The sequence below is a fragment of the Falco rusticolus genome, chromosome 4, assembly GCF_015220075.1.
Source record: "Falco rusticolus isolate bFalRus1 chromosome 4, bFalRus1.pri, whole genome shotgun sequence".
NCBI lineage: Eukaryota > Metazoa > Chordata > Aves > Falconiformes > Falconidae > Falco > Falco rusticolus.
The window spans coordinates 23,912,893-23,930,983 of NC_051190.1; the positions used below are offsets into that span (position 1 = coordinate 23,912,893).

The following is an 18,091-nucleotide window of genomic DNA, read 5'->3' on the forward strand; positions in this document are numbered from 1 at the left end:
GGTGCAGAGGTAGCCAGCAGCGCAGGCGGTCAGGTGCCAGCTGGGGCCACTGCCTCTGCTGAGGGCGGTGGGTGGCAAGTTATTTTGGGTCTGGACTGCATCAGCGTGCTCTGCCCTCCTGAAAGCATCTGTGGGTCTGCACAGCAGGCAGCTCCGCTTCACTCTGGCCCAGCCCAGCACTATCAAGATCAGCCAGGAATAGCTGGCCTTCTCTTCCAAGAAGTCATCAGCCAAGGGATAGGAGAGCAGGTGCACCTGTGCATGCACATATTACATACGTGTCTGGGATTATGCAAAAAAACATCATCCATTTTCTGTGGGACCGGACACAGGCATCTGACTCCTGGGTTACAACATACTGCCTGCTATTCCCTCTGCAGCTGTGCTGGGGGCCGACTGCGGCTGAATCCGCTTACCTGGGAGCGGTATCTCTTGGCATATTTGTATATCTCAGCCATGGCAACGTTGGTGTTGAATTCATTCCGGTATTTCTTTATAAAAACAGAACAAAGAGGGGTGGAATATTAACGTGGTGCAGCACGCAAATTCAAGCCCTATCAGCAGGCATTAACTAGATTAAAAGGTTTTGCTGGGGTGTTTTTGTTACTGTTGTGTTGATGCAGCTGGACTTTTGCCTTACTCCCTTAAGGAAGGTGCATTTGCTCACATCAGAAATGGTCTCACTCTTTTTAAAGCCAGCTTTAAGTGCCACACTTGGTAGCACTGCTGACCCCTCCTTGTTCAAGTTCAAGCCATTTCATAGGAGGGGGCAGCACAACAGCTGGGCAGAGGAATGCCGGCAGAAAAACCTGCTAGGTGGCCGAAGCTAAAACACTGTGGGAGACGGTTTGATTTTGAGGAAACTGTGGCATATGGCTGGCAGGACTTGGATCCGGAGCGTGGCTGCCAGCTCCTGTAGCTGGTACCGGGGCCGGCATCCCGCGGGCTGGCTGCCAGGGCCGGCTGCCAGCAGGCTGCCTGGGACACGGGGCTGGCCCTGGCAGTTGGTGCCCGGGGGGCCAGCTGGCCGGGGGGGGCTGCGGGGCTGCACCGATCCTTTTCCAAACTTCCTGGCTTTTTGGCACTGATTTTTGCTTTCAACTCCCAGTGGTGCCAAAGCTAGTTTCGTTCAAGCGAACTCGTGGGTGTTTACTGCAGCTCCGGCAGTAATTGAAAGTGCTTGAAATTAGGTCAGATGAAGTTTGTGTGTGGAAGTTTCAGGCAAAATAGCCTTTCTTGTTTGCTCCTTCCAGTATCTAAGCAGTAGCCAATTGCAGCCTAGCTGCGCTCCCTGCCGCTCCCAGGCTCCTGCTGTCAGCCGGAGTGGAGCAGGCTCAGTGCTCCTCGCCGCTGGCCGCACACTGAGCCTGCGGACCCTGGCACGGGGGTGTGCACCGGCCGAGCCCTCCCCCCGCCCCCCCCCCCCCCTCGTTGCAGCCCAGCAGCCTTACCCGCGACTCCTCCGCAAGGTGGGCGTTCATCTCCTGCTCGCTGAGTGGGGGCATGTCATGGATTTGCTTGTAGTATCGCTGCACAATCTTCCGATACTCTGGGATCTCCTTGGCATACAGTAGTTTATTGGTCGGGGAGTCCTAGAGCAAGGATGAGATACTGAAATTGGATGGCATCACCAAGTTGCTCCTGGCTGCAAACTTCTTATCCTGTTTGTCTGACCAAAGTGCTAACCATCATATGCGGACTTCAGCTACAGCTGGGTTCAGAAGAACAGCTATGTCTTTGGTCCTGGGTTTACACAGGCAGGAGTGCGGTAGGACATTAGGTGAGGCACAACACACCTAATGACAGAGGTGCCTGCTTAGCCACATCAAGGTGCTGTGGGTGGGTATCACTCAGCTGCAGACCCACAGCACCGTCCCTCCACCCTTCTTTCTACCGTGAGCTGAATGTTTGTTAGCCACAATGCCCGTGAAGGTGGTCTATGTGAATGTGTTTGAATTTGCAGCAAGGGCAGGCTAAAAAGCACAAGCAGGGTCAGGCGAGGTGGCTTGCTGCCAGGTGATGCTCTGCAGATGACTGTGGCATGGCTGTGTTAGATAAAACACTTGTGCTCTGTGTGTGTGGAAATTGGTAATAAGGGAAGGGCTTCTGCATGCGTTTACTTGGGTCTCTCAAGCAGCCAGCTTGATTTAAAGTGAAGAACAAAGCTCTCTTACAAGCTGAACTTTGTCAGTCAAAATGTTGGTCTTGGATTTTTCATGTAGCTTTGATTTATTTTGCATTGGCTAACCCAGCCTGCCTGGCTTATATTGAGTGCATGTAAAGTAATTAACAAAAAAACTGAGTTCTCTTGATTAATGTCAGCTTGGACAAAGCAGTTTTAACCTCTCAGCCACAGGATCAGGTTGTACCAGTGAAGGCATAACCCTGCCTGCACTCCTTGCAAACACAAGTATGAATTATTTTAACCTCAAGGCAGTCCTGCCCTGCTGATACCATTACCCTGGGAATGAACCTGGCTGCCTGGCACCGTGTTGCATCCCGAAGGGAAACAGCCCTAGGCCTGGGGGCACAGAGGGGTGTAAGATCAAGCTCCCCAATGTTCTGACAGGTGGAGGGGGAGGGGGAGGACCTTCAGAGGAGACAAGCACGGCAGGGCTTTCGCTGTGGAGGCAGCATCTTCAGCTGCATTGGGCAGTAAATAAGGAAGCCTGGGGTAACTGCAATCTGCTGCTGCAATATGTAGCGTGGCTAATGCTGCAGGAGAAATGGGAAATGGGCACCAGGCTGTGGCACCAGATCCCACAGCAGTTTATTTTCAAACCCAATGACAAGGCATTACAGGAATATAGCCAAGTTACAAAGCCTGCTCACAACATATTTTTTTTTCCTCTTGGAAAAAAAAAACCATGCTGCCTCTCTTTTAAGTTAGTTTTTAATTGCGCTTGATTTGTCTGTATTATGAAGAGATGGGTAGTGGCTTATTAACTGCTTGTGTGCTGTAGATGTACAGAGTCTGGGTCTGCTCTCACATTTGCAGTATCAAGAGCAACATGCTGAAACCAGTGGATGAATGCAGCCCGGAAAACATTCAGTGATATGCTGCGTGCATATGCAAGCTGATTTTTATGCTGAGGATTTATTCTTCCCATGTTACTCAACAATTCCTTCACTTATGCTATTGTATTCCTGAAAAATGTTTCCATCTGCTGTCTGACTCCAGCTGACCCCTCTTCCCCTCATCCACAGCTTGACAAGGACAAACTGTAGGTGTTTTGTAACACATGCAAAAAAAACCCAAAAAACAGACCAACACCCAAACAAACGAAAAACCAAGCACTCATTAGATCTTCCTCCAGTATTGATGTCTCCCAGTGAAGGCTTCCTGTTGCTCTCAGCCCGGGGGACATGGGGCAGCACCTGCCTCTCTCTCCATAGCGTCCCCTCTACATCAGGCACTGTGCTGCTGCCAGCCTCTGGGGTGGGGGGCAGCAGGGGATGGTTTATAGCATTTCTTAATAAAACCTATTTATGTTGGGAAGTTTCAAATGTCAGCACTGCATTCAACCGAGCCACTGAGAGAACAGAAAACATGCGTGCTGGACGCCTTGCTGCCTGCCAGCCCTGTGGGACGGTGCACGGGAGCCCAACGGTGGGAAAGGAGACATGGCCCGTGCAGGCTTGCGTTGGCCCGGGGGAGGCTGAGCCTCCTGGTGCGCCGGGCCCCGACCCCGTGCCAGAGGTGGCCTCGTGTGATGGAGATGCTGCCATGGGAGGGGCGCACCTGTGGCTGTGCTGGCACACCGGCAGCAGTGCCCTCCGAGTGCTGATGGATGGTGTCACCAGGCTGTCCCCTGGCAGGACCCGCACCTCCATGTGAGCTAAGCTGGTATGTGCTGACCGTGTTCATGGCTTGCCCAGGTGAGAGGCTGTGCAGAAACCACTGACAGTGATGATTAAAGCTTCACCTGAAGCTAGGTCATTTTCCAGTCTGCCACTGGGGGTTTACATCATCCCTCTGCTGCTGTTATGGGACTGTTATGCTAATGCTGTCCCCTGCACCAGCCCTGACCAAAGGAGCTGGGCTCCCCTGTGACCACAGGGCAACTCGTACAGCTGCTGGGTAACACCGAGCAGACAAGCCGGTGGCTGGCCCTCCCACCATCCTCTGAGTCTTCCCGGCTGGGGTCTTTGGCCACCCTGGCTGCGACTGCGTGTTCCCACTCCCTGACTGCTGCTTGTGACAGAGAGGGTGCAAATTTCAAGCTCAAGCCTGAATGAAGTGGTGGGAGAGGGAGGGGGAGAACGCCATCCTTGGAGACAGCCAAAACTCCATGGCATGAACCAGAGCAAGTGGCCGCCAGCCAGCCCCACTGCTGGGGGAGGTTGGGCTGGGTGGCCTCCAGCAGCCCCTTCCCACCCAGCCTGGTCTCCGTCTGTGATGCCCGAGCAGGAGTGAGGTGTCCTCTCTGGACGATACCTTGCCCAGCTGCAGGTCGGACAGGGAGCAGGCATCAATGAAGGCCTGGGCTATCACAGAGAGACATGCATCGATGTGGTCCGTCTTGTCGATGTCAAAGACGAACTGGGGGTTCTTCAGGATGTTGACCCAAAACCTCAGAGGTAGGCTGTGGAGGAAACAAGCCAGGAATACTTTTGTACTCCAGAGGGAAATGGGAGGAAATGCAGGAAAGATGATGATAGAAAGTGAACAGTAGGGAGGAAAAACCTGAGGAGCCAGGTTCTGCTATTAAGCACACCCTGGTAGTGTACAGCCCTACTGCCTAGCTAGAGGGGCAGGCGCATGTCTTCATCCTGAAGAGACATTTCTTCAGGCTGAAGCACACTGCATGGGCAGGAGACTTCATGCACAGTCTTGTCTAGGCCAGCGTGTACCCTTGCTCTTTCAGCAGCTCCCCGAGCCAGCTGTGGTCCAGGATGGACAGTGGCAGGTTTGCCTGCATGGGGCTGCTGAATCAGGCTTCCCCACTTGCTGGCTTTTGTAGTGATGGTGTCAGCTCCTTCTTCTTCCCTGACAGCAACCATCATCTGGTTCTGATGGTAAGCCTGGTCCTATGAAATGCATTTCATGTGTCTTTTTTTCTGCTCTCTCATAATTTTATCCTCCAGTTATTTTTTGCTGCTCATTTGGCCACAACACAGTTTCAGTGTATCACTTGCCCTCCCTACCATCCCTCCTCAGCAGCTGAGGAGTCAAAGCTGCTATAAGTCTTTGCTCTACTGGCAATTAAAGGTAATGAAGAGTAGGCAAATCTGTAGCTCAATGGTTGTGTCTGCAGGCCTCCTATCCCAGCCAAATTTGGTTTTTATTTTCACATATGGGGCTGGAAACAGTTACTGTCCCTGCAGTCTCAGAAGCACTGAGCCTCTTCTCACCACTCACCCGGAGCTCCCTGCTCTCCCCAGCTAAATCTTCTGGTCGTTCCCCGCCCTGCTCCATTCCCCCCTTCACTTTGGCTCCCCCCCTGCATTCCTGCTGCTCATCACGTCCCTCAGCACCACTCCTGGCTGGTCCCCAGTGCTGCGCTGCCTGCCAGCACGCTACTGTCACAGCACCAGCTCCTGGAGTCCTGCGAATACCCTGGAGCCTCAGCTTGGTTACAGAGATAAGTTGGGAAAAGTGCCCCCAAGGGCTGAAAAGCCAGAAAGTGAATGAAAAGGAGCCAAATATGCTGTTTTTAAAGTCTCCATGATGTTTTAAGACCTGACATGATATTGGACTCTATCTCAGATACCCAGTGCTTGGAGCTAACACTACTGCTGTCTCCCATTGTCCCATCCCTCTTCTGTTTCTCCTTTAGTTATTTATAGTAGTGTGCCAGTTTGTTCTGCCCTTTATCTGCCTGTGCCTCCTCTTCCAGCTCGCCATTCCTCTGAGCTCTGTGTTCAAAGCTTTCCAAGCCCGTGTTTGGCCTCATCTTTTACCATGCACTCTGCCACTCCTCCTGTTTTCCAAGTCCCTCTTCAACTTTTAGCAATCTAATGATTAGTCCAAGACACCAAGGCTTTGGCAGCTGCTGCTCTGGGGGGATGGATGGAAGGAAGGAAAGAAAGAAGCAATTTCCCCTTCCAAACCTGTTAGTCTTCCAGATGTGCATGGTGTCAGGGTCTGTGATCCCTCTTTTCTCTGCTTGCTCCTCTAGGAAGTCAAAGAAATACTTCACAGCCACAGGTGGCTTATCATCTCGGATACTGAGAATGGCTTTGAACAAGTCGTCCAGGAACTTCTGCAGCGTGCCCTGCAGGACAAGTGCACACAATGACGGAAAACTGGGGAAAGCAGCAGCACCCAAGCCCAGGAAAACAGTGTGAGGGGCTGCCGCTGCTGTGCACAAGGGGAAGGAAGTCTTTGCTGCCAGTTGGGATAAATCAGAAGAGAAAGGGGATGCTGAAGCAGGGAGGGAAAGGTTTGTTTGTGCATAGCGATATAATTAGCTTGCATTTGGGTTTAGTTTCTTTTGGCATTGAGATTTTCTTTCTTGCTGCTAGGATCTCACATCTGTGATTGTTCTGCACAGTAAATACAAAGAAGACTAGAGACTGTTGGCCATTCTTGTGATCTCTGCTCCAGTGAGGCATCATGCTGGGATTAAAGATGGGCTGGGAGCCCAACTGCTGTAGCTGAGCACTTGCAGAGTGGGTAAGTTCAAATCTGAATTAAGATCACACAGATATTCCCCCTGCTCCCAGAGCTGAGCATCTCCATCTGCCTTCCCAGTAGGATCTCTCACTGGGGAGACAGGTTCAGGTCTAAACTGTGCCTCACACACTGAGGTGGTCAGCATCCCTTCCGTGTGCACAGACCCAAGCCCAGCCTGAGGAGATTGTGTAGGGCTTCACGCAGCATTGCTGCTGCTCCGAGGGTGAGCTGGACAGCTGGAGGGAACCCAAGGAGCTGGTGGTGCCCAGCAGCCTCGCTAAACGTGCTCCAGCCGTCCAGGATGGAACTGTCCCACTGCCTCTCAAGAGCGACTGGCCCTGCAGCGCTCCTTCCCTGGAGTAGGCTTCTCGCTACAGACTACAGACAACCCCCCCTGCTGCAAACGAGGCATCCCATCCCCTACCTTTGTGGAGAGCAGTCTGGTCAGGTAGATCTCTGGTAGGACTTTCTTCCGATGGCTCTGTCTGTGGGACTTTTTATGTTCAACGGATTCATCAGTTGGGAGAACCTGGTCCGATATATAACATGGTCAGAGCGCTCCTCTCTGGAAGTGTCACACTGAATTTTCCTTTAAGTATAGAATTTCAACTACATATAAAATTCAATTAAAAAGCAGTTACTGTGTCATAAACACACCCTTATATGGCTTTAAAAAAGTGATTCATAACAGTCAGGTTTTCTGACATTTGTTTCTCTTGTGCTCTTTATTGCCTCTCTCAAGCTAGACAAAGAAAATTAAACAATCAATCTCACTTTGCATGTCAGGCTGTTCGCCTTCCTGGTCTCTGCGCACTACTGCTGTGGGGCTGCAGTTTAGGCTCCTGGAAGCAATGCACAAGGCTTCCACGGAAACCAGCTTTTCTTAGATTTGGAAAAAGTGCAAGAACGATCAGCCAATATTCCTACCCTGGCCTTTTTAAAAACGAAAATAAATATTCCCCTGGTCAGGCCAGTTAACTACTGCTCTGTAATGACCTAGCAAGCCATTTAAGTTCATCTTGGCATTGTTTTGCACGTGCAGATTTGGTTTCCCATCCCCTCTCCCTCCTTGCTGTGTATTGTGTGCATGTACTCTATTTGAGCACAGAGCCTGCAGCCAAGAAAAAAAATAATCAGGCTATAAAATACTGTTATGTCCATAAGACATTTTTTCATAACAGATTTTCACAGCATTTAGCACTTTGTACCTCCAGCGTGGTGCACAAGCAGGAACTTACAAACCCCCCCAGCTTTGGGAAGCAGAAGACGGCATGCTGGGGCTCCCAGTAGGTGACTTGACCAAGGCTGCGCAGGGTGCTACCGGCAGCATTGCACCGTGCTCTGACCGTGCTCCTGAACTCTCTCTGGCTGCTGACAGCTAGATCAGGCACAACAATGACTTTGCTATCCTGGTAATTTTTTATTATGTTCCACAGTACTAAAGCTTGTCTACAGATAACCCTTCTGCGCCTCTCTGAGCCTCTCTGAAGAAAACTAACGAGCCCTAATCCAGCTTGTTCATCACGCCTGACATTCCAGCCCATGGAGATGAATTAAGTTAATATCAGCAAGGCTGGGACGATTTTCTCTTTTATCACATACACTGAAAAAACAGGACCCACAGACTTAAATGCAGGAGGAACGAGGGATCACCGTGTGCAGCCAGCCTGGCTGGTCACCTCATTGCTCCCAGCGCTTTCCAGGCTCTCCTCAACAGCCAGGCTGGCAGCAGAGGACAACCTGGAGCCCTGCCTGGCGGAGGGCTCACCACAGCCCAGGGCCCACCCCAGTGTGACAGGGACCAGCTGCTGCTGGGGATGAAACAGCCTGTTCGGCACCCATTTGCAGGGATGAAAGCAAACAGACAGCCATTGTAAAGGTGAAATACGTCAAAATACATGGGAGGTTAGATGGGCGCCCTTCCACTGCCGCAAGGAGCCCTGCCTCCAGCATCCTGCTGGCACCCTGGGCTGGACTGTGTCGCCTGCCCATGCTCTGCCAGCAGCCTCACTGTCCTGGCAGCAGGAGAGGTCTGGGAGCGCAGTAGCTGCTGTGACCCGTCCCTTCATGTGTTGGTGCCATGCTTCAGAGCAGGTGTCCTCGAGCAATGGCTCTGCTCCCCTGGGAGGGCAGAGCGACCCCCGGCCCCCTGCCACCAGCCTCTGCAGCCAGGAGCAGGATGCTTACCAAGTGGAAGTACTTCTCGGTGTCCAAATCTTTCACTGTGAAGAAGAAGAGACACAGTGGCTCAGTCGGGGGACTCAAACTGAAACCTGCTTCCACAGACACCCTCTGTGCCTTTGCCTTCCACAGGAACTCCAACACTGAGCTGGCATTCCCATCCCAAGTGGCCTCAGCATTTTTCTTTGGTTTGGGGTTGTTTATTGCCTTCTGGGGCACACGGCAAGTACCTCAGATAGTACTTTAAGGAGCAGTTGCGGTCTCCCAAAGGGTGTTTTAAGAGGGACCCAAGAGGGCAGAAGAGCAAGATCAGCACACCGGGTGCTGGCTGTGGTTCAGGCAATGCCACCATGCACCGCAGTCATTAACGTGCTAAGTGCCTCCACTTCGCCTGCCTGTCTTGCTGTCGGTCCTGGGATGGCTGCACCGCCACCACCTGCACGGCAGGACTCCGACCTGCAGTCCCTGCTGGGCGCACAGGCATGTTGCTCAGCTGTAGCAAGGGGGAACGCCGTGGGAAGGACAGCTCTCTCTGCCCCAAATGTATGCCACAGTGTGGGCAAAGGGGTCTGCAGGAGAGCAGTGGAGACCCTGCAGGACCCGGAGGGCTTCCTGGGCATATCCTGGGCTGCTGGCCAGTCAGCTTGCTCGGCCGTGCCAGCCTTGCTCCGTGCACAGCATCTTCCTGGCACAATGGTGGCCCGACCGATGCCCAGCTCTGCACAATGCACCGTGATGAAAGTGTGCTCTGCGAGTGCTGACAACACCGGAGCCAGCCCTGCCCGGGCTAACACCACACCCCAACGTCCAGACAAGGCTGTCGGCAGCCGGCTCTCAGCATCCCTGGCTGGAGACACCCCTCTAAAAACAAAAGTGTTTCTGCCTGGTCACCCGCAACAGGGGAAGTGAGACATTACCTCTGCTCAGCGTGGTGTCTTTCTTGTCTGACAAACTCATGGCCAGTGATGCCCCTTCGGGGATCTGCGGAGGAAGGGAAGAGCAGACTTCGATGACGGGGGCTGTAATGCTGCCTCCTGCAGATCCACAGATCCCGGAGATCCCGGGAGCTGGGAGACGCTGGTGCAGTCGCTGCTCTGCCACGAACATTCTCTGCACCTCCCATGTCCCTGCTCCCCACCTTGGAAATGGGCAGCAATGGCACTGCCCTATGTGGAATGGGTTTCTTAAATGCAAATACAAGATAGTGAGGTTCTCAGATCTGAAGAGAATCAGGCGAATACGTGTATCCAAGATATATTTCTGGATGTCGGCACCAGGTAATTCCAAGAGGAAAGAGTGTATGCTGTGCAGATGTTGTTTTGCTTTTCCCCAGAAGGGGAGAAGGCACCCAGCTGCAGCCCAGACCCCTGGGGCTGGTACTACCTCTCTCTCCTGAGGGGCACCGTGCCTGCAGTGGCGCTCCGCAGCACGGTTGTTACCCAAATAATACTACTAATAAATACTCAGCTCCGGTTTTGATTTTCGATGCAGTGTTACAGAGCAGTGAGGATTATGCTTCCAGGCATACTGGAGAATATGGAAATTACCTAAGAATTTCCGGTTTCATTTAATTTCAAAAGGAAAAATGAGCAAGAAAACAGTCTGATTCACCACATTTCCCCCCACTTTTGGCCCCTGCTCCTCCATGGCATCCCTAGCCCCTGCTCTCAGGGCAGGCAGTGACAATTGCACCAGTGATTTCAGCAGGAGCGCGGATCAAGAGCAGAGTGATATTAATCAGCCAAGCTGGTGGCCGTTGGGAATAGGAGCTTTTTTCCCTTCCGCTTTCTGTTGTCAGTAATAACTTGTTTTGCATGAAGAGTGTTTAATTAGTTTCAGTGTGTTGCAATATTAACGAGCTTCTCGCCAGGGCAGATGTCTATTCCCTGGAAGCTCTTGCGGAGCTATGGCAACCTCCCTGTTTGTTCCCGATGATCCTGTTTTTGGAGGGGGAATGCAGGTTGCCCCTGAGGCCAGGCAGGCTCTGAGGAAGCAAAGCCTTCCTGCAGTGCTGGCAGGTTTACCTTGTAATGTGCTAATGTGTTGAGTTTCTTCCTGCCGTCCTCCACCACTGAGGTGTCATCGAGGTCCCGGAGGATGTAGCTGTCGGTGCTGGTGGCGAACCACTCTGAACACAGAGGAGGGAGAAGTGAGGCACCAGCCTGAAGGAGGCACGTGCAGCAGGGCTGGGGGCTCTGGGCACCAGGTGCACAGCGCTCAGGGGCTGCACAGCCCCACTGCTAAGGCCTCTGGGGTTCTGTGAAACCACAGCAGATGTTCAGCAGTGGCCTCCACGGTTAGCCCCTGGAGTGGATACTTCCAGACCAGAGCGGACCTGGATGGACCTGGGAGAGGTGACTAAGGCTGTGCTCAGAGAGGCGAGGAAGAGCACGCCTCCCCCTTCCCCTCTCCCTGTCTCACCCCTGGGGACCGTGTGGGACCTGCCATGTGGAGCACCAGGCAGGTGAGATGCTGCATGCCTGCACATGGCCACCGAAGGCTGGTGGCAGCTCCTGCAGGGCAGAGCTGGCCACGAGCCTGTGAGCTGGGGACATGCCACACACACCAGCTGGGAGGAGCAAGGCCCTGCCACGGCTCCAGCTGGGGCATTCCTTGGAGACCCTCTGGCACTGAGGACATTCACCTTGCGACCGTGGCCAGCCGGGGCATGTCTCCACAGCCCACTGCACAGCACGGAGGCACCACAAGCAGCATGGGTTTCTCTCACCAGCACTGGGCTTGGGTCCTTCTTAAATTTTGGGAGAAGGAGTTGGCCACCGGGTAGACAAATGACAGACCTGAATCTATGGCCAGACAAGAGTCCATGGGCTCAATTCTAGCTGCATATGGAGAGACATGTACTAACTAGCCATTCACAGGCCCAGGGGGTTTTGGAGGGTAGCCCTTCTGGAGCTAAGACTATAGGCTTTAAAGGGTGCAAGTCCAAGCATCCCTCTGCTGCACTTGGGCTTTCCTAAAGCTCCTTTGCAGTTACATACCCAGTTATTCCTGCCCACCAGCATCTGGTCCCATTGCTCATTCCCGAAGACCATCCTCAGGAAAAGGCTGCCCTGACATCTGTTCTCTCATCAGTGCCACCTCCCCCACAGCCCTTTGACAGACACCAAGAGCTACCATGCACCATCGAGTGCTTCATCTGATTTTAAGGACTGGCTGGTCCAACGCATCTGGTCCTTACCGAGGTCAACGTCTTCCACCCTTGGCCACTGGGAGTAGGGGACGTTCTTGCAGAAGGCCTCCAAAATCTTCTCCTTCACTTGGCTGAGTGTGTCTGTGTCCATGGCCCTGACGCTCAGGGAATCCATCCCACAGCCTTGGAAGGAGACGTTGAGGTTCTGCAGGCAGAGGCTGTGTTAGGGGTGACCTGCCCATTTCTGCGGGCTCCTGAGGACACACGGAGGCTGCAGCACCTGTCCAGCTCTCCCTGGAGTGCCCTGGGCTCTGTGCTGCTGGAAATCAGGCTGAAATGTGGTCATCTAGGCTTTACCACAAGTGAGAGGTACTGATTTATAGCCGCCTGGAGGCCGAAGACATGTTTGTTGATGGAGCCAGGAGGACACAGGGAGCGACGCTGTAACCTCCTCGCATGCTGCCTTGCTAATGGGCCTTAGCCCTGACACGCAGAGACCACCTTGGGGTGGGAGGAAAGGTCAGCCCCCATGACTAGTCATGTCCTCAGCTTCTTGGCTCCAACCGGTGACTAATAGGACCGCCAAGGCTCATTGCTCAGCCTCTCCCTGATGCAATGGGCTGAGGTCCTTTGTTTAAACAAGCTTTAAGCATGCTGCAGGCTAGGTCTGCTGCAGTGCTGGAGCCCGCCACCAGCACCACCCAATAACCTGCTGGAGAACCTATGGAGCAGTGGGCCAAGCAGCTGTGAGGGGCTGCAGGCTTCCACAAGCACCAGCTCGGACCTCAGGCATGCACAGCCACTGCCACAGTCGCAGCAGAAAGCTGCAGGGCAACAAGAGCGATTCATAAAAAAAAAAATCCTCTCCTCTTTTATGATCAGCCACCACACCAGTCAAGCAAGGAGAGGCAGAGCCCAAGAGCCTCTTCCTCTTGCAAGCCATGCAGACCCAAACACTAGCATGGTGTCTCCCTCCTGCCCAGGGGCTTCGCTCTGGGACAGCCTCAGCTCTGCCTCTGCTTATGCCCTCTGCTCCCTGGTGTGCCCAAACCTGAGAGCAATGCTGCGCCTTTGTTTAGTGGTGAATGCAACCCTGAAGCCATCTCACTGCCTGACTGGCAAGCCCAGGGCGGGAAGCTGCAGGTGCCAGGAGCATTGCTTGGGCATAAGCACAGCTGCCTCTTAGGACAACACCTGGTACATGTGAGTTATGGCTGGGATTTTCACAGCCTAGAGGTTCCTTTACAAACACTGCTTTTCAGTATCAGGATACAGAGACAGCATCCTTGGCCATGAATGCTGTGAATGCATAGGTGAAGTCCCAGTTTTCCCCATAGCATTAAATGAAGATGTTATGTATACTATGCAGGTGCTCTTCAAAGCAGAAGTTCAGTTACCAGCAATGTGGGGGACTGCGGTGAGCAACCTGCAGTTGCTCTCCTCCCTCTGACATGCTCTGTTCATACTATTCTTTTTCTGCAAAGTAGGAAGCAGCCCTGCTTCCCCTGCTCAGACTTATGAAGTTACCATTTCTGCCGGCTAATACTTTGCGCCCTGCTGCTCACCCTTCTCGGTCTGCATTGTAAATTTACAGGTCAATTGGTAACAGGAATCTGCAGAGGATGTGGAGCTCAAACCTGCTCTGAGTTACAGTGATGCACAACTAGGTAACCTACTGACTTCAGTGAAGTTGCTCCAGATTTATGCCAGGTAATTGAAAGCAGGATTTGACCCAGGCTCTGGAAAGGTGTCTGCTGAATTCTGCGTCAGGCGCCGGAGGGAACTGAGCCCTTCACATGCACAGCCCTCGCCTGCTCCATTCCCACAGGAGGCATTTTGCAGAGCTGCTTTTCAGATTCACTCCTGTAACAGCCTGGGCAAAGCCCTCACCCTGAGACTCACGTTTACAGGCAGCACCTTCCCACTGCTAGCGAAGATGCTCTTTTGCTGGCAATGGTAAATCTGTTGCTTTAACTCACTGAATATGGCAGAACACATTTCCTTACCCCTCTGCACTCCTAATCTGAGCTACTTAGGTGACCCACCAAGGGACAGAGGTGAAAACAAACAGTCACTACAAGCCTTGTTCTGCAGTTGACAGCTTGGGCAGTGGCAAGTGCCTCTGCGGGTATGTAATTTACATGGTTATCATCACGCCTGCACAGGTACCAAATCAGTCGCTTGCACAGCTACCCCACTGGGGTACACACCCGTCAGAGCCCCGGGGTGTAGGTACTCACCCTCGGCTTTGCCTCGATGTTCTCCCTCAGGAGCCACTCCTCGTTAAGGGTGTACCTCGCTTTCCCCGTAATGGCATCGATAGAACCTTTGTTAATCTGCTGTTTGATGGCACAGATCAAGAGGAAGAAGGGCTCTCCGACCGTCTCCTGGGGAAGGAAAGAAGGCTGAGTGAGCAGATCGGACTTAGTGGTGGTAGCTCCTTCCAGCAGTGTGGAAAGGACAGACTCTGTGCAGACACCGAAAGTGCCCCTGCACATTGCGGAGCAGGACCAGTCCACCCCCGGTGCTGCAAACCCCTGGCAGGTGCTCGGTGCTGTCGCCCCTGCAGCTCCCACCAGCATCTCTCTGAGGCTGCTCAGAAGTTTTCAGACCTGTGGCAATGTGACAGCATAGATGAGGAAGAGGACATAACAGTCGACAACAGCCACAGGCAATTTTCAGGGCGTGGGGGTGGGTGAACCATAACTGTCAGCACCAACATACCCCATCCGACTTCTCCAGCAAGTACCGCAGGGCTGAGGGCTGCCACAACAGGCTGCACCAGCATTTGCTGCCTCACGGGCAGAGTGCTCGGGTACTGCTCAGAAGGCAGGGGCATATGTGTAGCTGGGCTGAGTGGGTACATGAATGCACGATGCTCAGCAAACTATAAATGTGCATTAATTTACATGTGAAATTACACATGAACTTCAGGGAGAATCTGGCATACCCTGGTACAGAGATGTTTCTTGCAGTCTGACAGGGCACAGACCACGTAACATACTGCATTCAGCAGGACAAGGATGGGGCTGATGTGCACAAAAATCTGGGTCTACAGAGATATTTGGGTGCCCAGCTTTCTCATGAAGGTATCAGCTGAGCCCCTCTTTGCACTGCCTGGTTTGCCATTGAAATCCATGGAAGTGAGCCCACTGTGTGTGCCTGTGGCTCTGGGAACTCTCGTTCATACTTCTCATACCACAGCAGAGCCCTGATCACAGCAAAACAGAAAGGATCAGGGTCAACAAGCTGTTCCCATGCGACAGCAAGCAAACACACCATTTAACTCCTTACATTCATCAAACTTCATCTTACAGGAGAGAGGCAAATTGTGACACTGCTGCAATGAAAACAAAAAAGAGAACAGGGCCAGCTATTTGCGATGCGGTTCAGCTACACGGTTTAATGTCAGATTTCTGATCCACTTCTACCTGCTACGCTGATGTGCAAGTAAAACATAAGATAATTTCTTAAGAAACTTTTCAGTACTGGAGTACATCCCATTCTCCCTATTGTTCATGTGCAATTTCCTTCCAATGACCCAAGTGCAAATTACTGCACATTTATGTACTTTCTGAGCCTCACACACACCCTGCACAAACACTCCTGCCATCTGAAATCCTACTCAAGATAACAGATATCGGATGATTTTGATATTTATCAGCTAGGAGCTGCTAAATCCTGTTCAATCTGCTTCTTAATTAGGAGCTGGTGATTCTTTTATTCTAATTGCCCTATAATTGCTAAAGCAATTAGTTTGATGTCAGTTTTGATTCGGCTGCATTCAGCGCAGTTGACGGTAAGACACTACAGCAGGGCTGTAGGTGGGCATGCACCATCTGTGCCAATGGTGCACCCACTTTCTTTTCTGAGGGCAACTTTTTTCATGAACACTGGGAAGCTCCTTGGGCCTTCTGCTGGAGTTTGATGACCTCCTGCAATGCTCCTTCTGAGCATGCAGCATGGAACGGGCTCAAGCAACAGAGCTGCCAGCATGGAAAGCGGAAGGAGGCACAGCTTCCAGCAAGCAGAGAAAGATGTGAAGTCTTGAGGACATGGAGAAGCTGAGGACCACAAACAGAGCACAGAAAGTGTCAGAAGACACAAAAAATAGTTAGTTTCTGAGGGAAAAGGTGGGCATACAAGGTAACAAGCAAGGAGGTGACACTGGCACAGAGACACCCCCAGGCTGCAGCACCTGCTTGCCCCATAAAGTGATCTGTGGAGTACTGCCAAGCTGACCCTACACAAGAAGTCCCAGGAGCTCCTGATGATGGCCCTGCTACAAAGAGGAACCGTTCATATCGCATGGGCGTGAGCACACAGTGGGGATGAACCCAAGGCTAAATTCAGCACTGGGTTTTGGAGCCTGCCCCGTCCCTGCCGTGGGAAGCTCTGGCCCTGGCCACAGAGGGACACGATAGGACTGCCAATGGCCACGCAGCTGGCTGCCTCCAAAAACATTTAAAAAGTGCGAGTCCTGCTAATACAGGAGCCCTTTATGGCTTGAAACCAGCACAGGCTGCACGGGAAGGGGCTGACGATGTGGCACCTTCCTGCAGATGTAAAGGTGTGCTGGAAGGGGCAGCCGGGGGAAGTGGAGGAGCTTCAGACCTGCCACAGCATGCACGAGCAGGACAGCCCCGGGGCTGGCCACGTGGGAAATAATGACAGTGCTCCGCGGGTGAGATACTATTTCTGTTTGGCTTTTAGGCTCAGGAACTGTGGGATGATATGGAAATCTGCAAAAGTGTTAATCAGAGAGCAAATTTCAAAGAGAGGAAAGAAGGTCTGGCAGGCAGGGACTAGAGATAAAATGGCAAACTTGGAAACCTCAAGCATTGTTTGGAAAACTTGTCTGGAAACAAATCAAAACTGTCTTTGGACTTGGCTAGTTGGGAGAGAGGAAGTTTAACTAGAAGAGATCAGTGCTGATTCAGGACAAAAAAAAATACTTAAAACACAGTCTGGGGCCTTTTTTCCTCCTATTGTGAATGTATTTTAATGAGACTTCATTTTCGTTTTTGACTGAACTGTTATGGGCTCTTAAAGCTACCCAGGGCACTGAAATAACTTTGCAGTAATGGAAAGCATAGTTCAGGCTGGCACTACTTGAACTGTTTCACGCACGATGAGCGTGGGAGGGCTTGTTTTTTATATGCTGGGGAAGAAAAAAAAAAAAAAGGTTTAGAGCACAGACTGGATTCACATGTTGCTGCCCTATTAACAAGGCTGACAAGCCATCAGAGATGTCCTCCCAGGAACATATTACAGCCATTTCCAAAAGGTCTTGGTGAGACTGGGGTGGGAAAAGCACAGAAAACAGCTGCTTACCCCAAGTGCCTGCTAATTTTTGCATGATTATCTATTTATTTGTGTTCTGTGAAGAACCAAACCTCAGATCCATCCCACATGCAAAACGTTAGGAAGCTCGGACCCAGACCTAAAAGCTGAATTCCAGGACCTGAATTTTCCTTTAACTCCCTGTCTGTCCCCTGATCCTGCTAGGAGCCAGGCACAATGACACCACGGTATCTCGTGGGGGAGGCTTTTCTTCCAGCATTTTCCACCAAAGCTGGAGCAGAAGGTAGGGACATGGACCGCTTTATCTACAATTCTCACTCAGTTCTGCAGAAACGGAGGTCTGCATCAATTGTGCAAATGCCGCAAGATTCCTCTGAATCCAGTCCCAAGCAGCAAGACTCCTGCTAGCTCTCCGTCGTATCTCCTGCATGCAGGGAGCCAAACCTCCCGCTGCCAGTGGTGACTCCATTGCCTTCAGGTGCCCTCCACATGTTCAGACCACTAGCAACTGTGGCCTGCAACTCCTTCCCAGTTGAAGACAGCTCCTTCAAATCATTTTCCCCCAAAACACAAATGGATGGACTGTTAGGCAGAGCATTAACGAGAAACAAATGTTTCAAGCATGTAGCGTTGACTTACAAGGGAAAATACAAGCGCTTGGAACCTTTCCACTGCACAACGGCAGGGACCTTTGCAGCAGCTGTTTCGAATAGACGTTGTGATTAATGGGGATAATTCAGGAATGAAAACCAGACCCATCGTCACACGTCTGACAGACCAATGCTAGAGGCAGGCAGGCAGCCTTTTTTTTTAACCAAGAAATGCCTCTCTGAAGG

The 18,091-nt window shown here is 52.0% G+C and overlaps 1 protein-coding gene across 1 annotated transcript in view; it reads right to left on the reverse strand.

The window, feature by feature from the left end:
* Window positions 1-18,091, reverse strand: part of PLXND1 (plexin D1) — an 83,058-nt gene that overhangs the window by 2,284 nt on the left and 62,683 nt on the right. The window contains exons 26-35 of the mRNA XM_037383210.1: window positions 14,192-14,338; window positions 12,000-12,156; window positions 10,825-10,928; window positions 9,718-9,781; window positions 8,807-8,841; window positions 7,044-7,148; window positions 6,055-6,218; window positions 4,439-4,586; window positions 1,452-1,592; window positions 417-491 (exon numbers count right to left, since the gene is read on the reverse strand). Of these exons, the coding sequence (XP_037239107.1) occupies window positions 417-491; window positions 1,452-1,592; window positions 4,439-4,586; window positions 6,055-6,218; window positions 7,044-7,148; window positions 8,807-8,841; window positions 9,718-9,781; window positions 10,825-10,928; window positions 12,000-12,156; window positions 14,192-14,338 (1,140 nt within the window). The remainder of the gene's footprint in view (window positions 1-416; window positions 492-1,451; window positions 1,593-4,438; window positions 4,587-6,054; window positions 6,219-7,043; window positions 7,149-8,806; window positions 8,842-9,717; window positions 9,782-10,824; window positions 10,929-11,999; window positions 12,157-14,191; window positions 14,339-18,091) is intronic.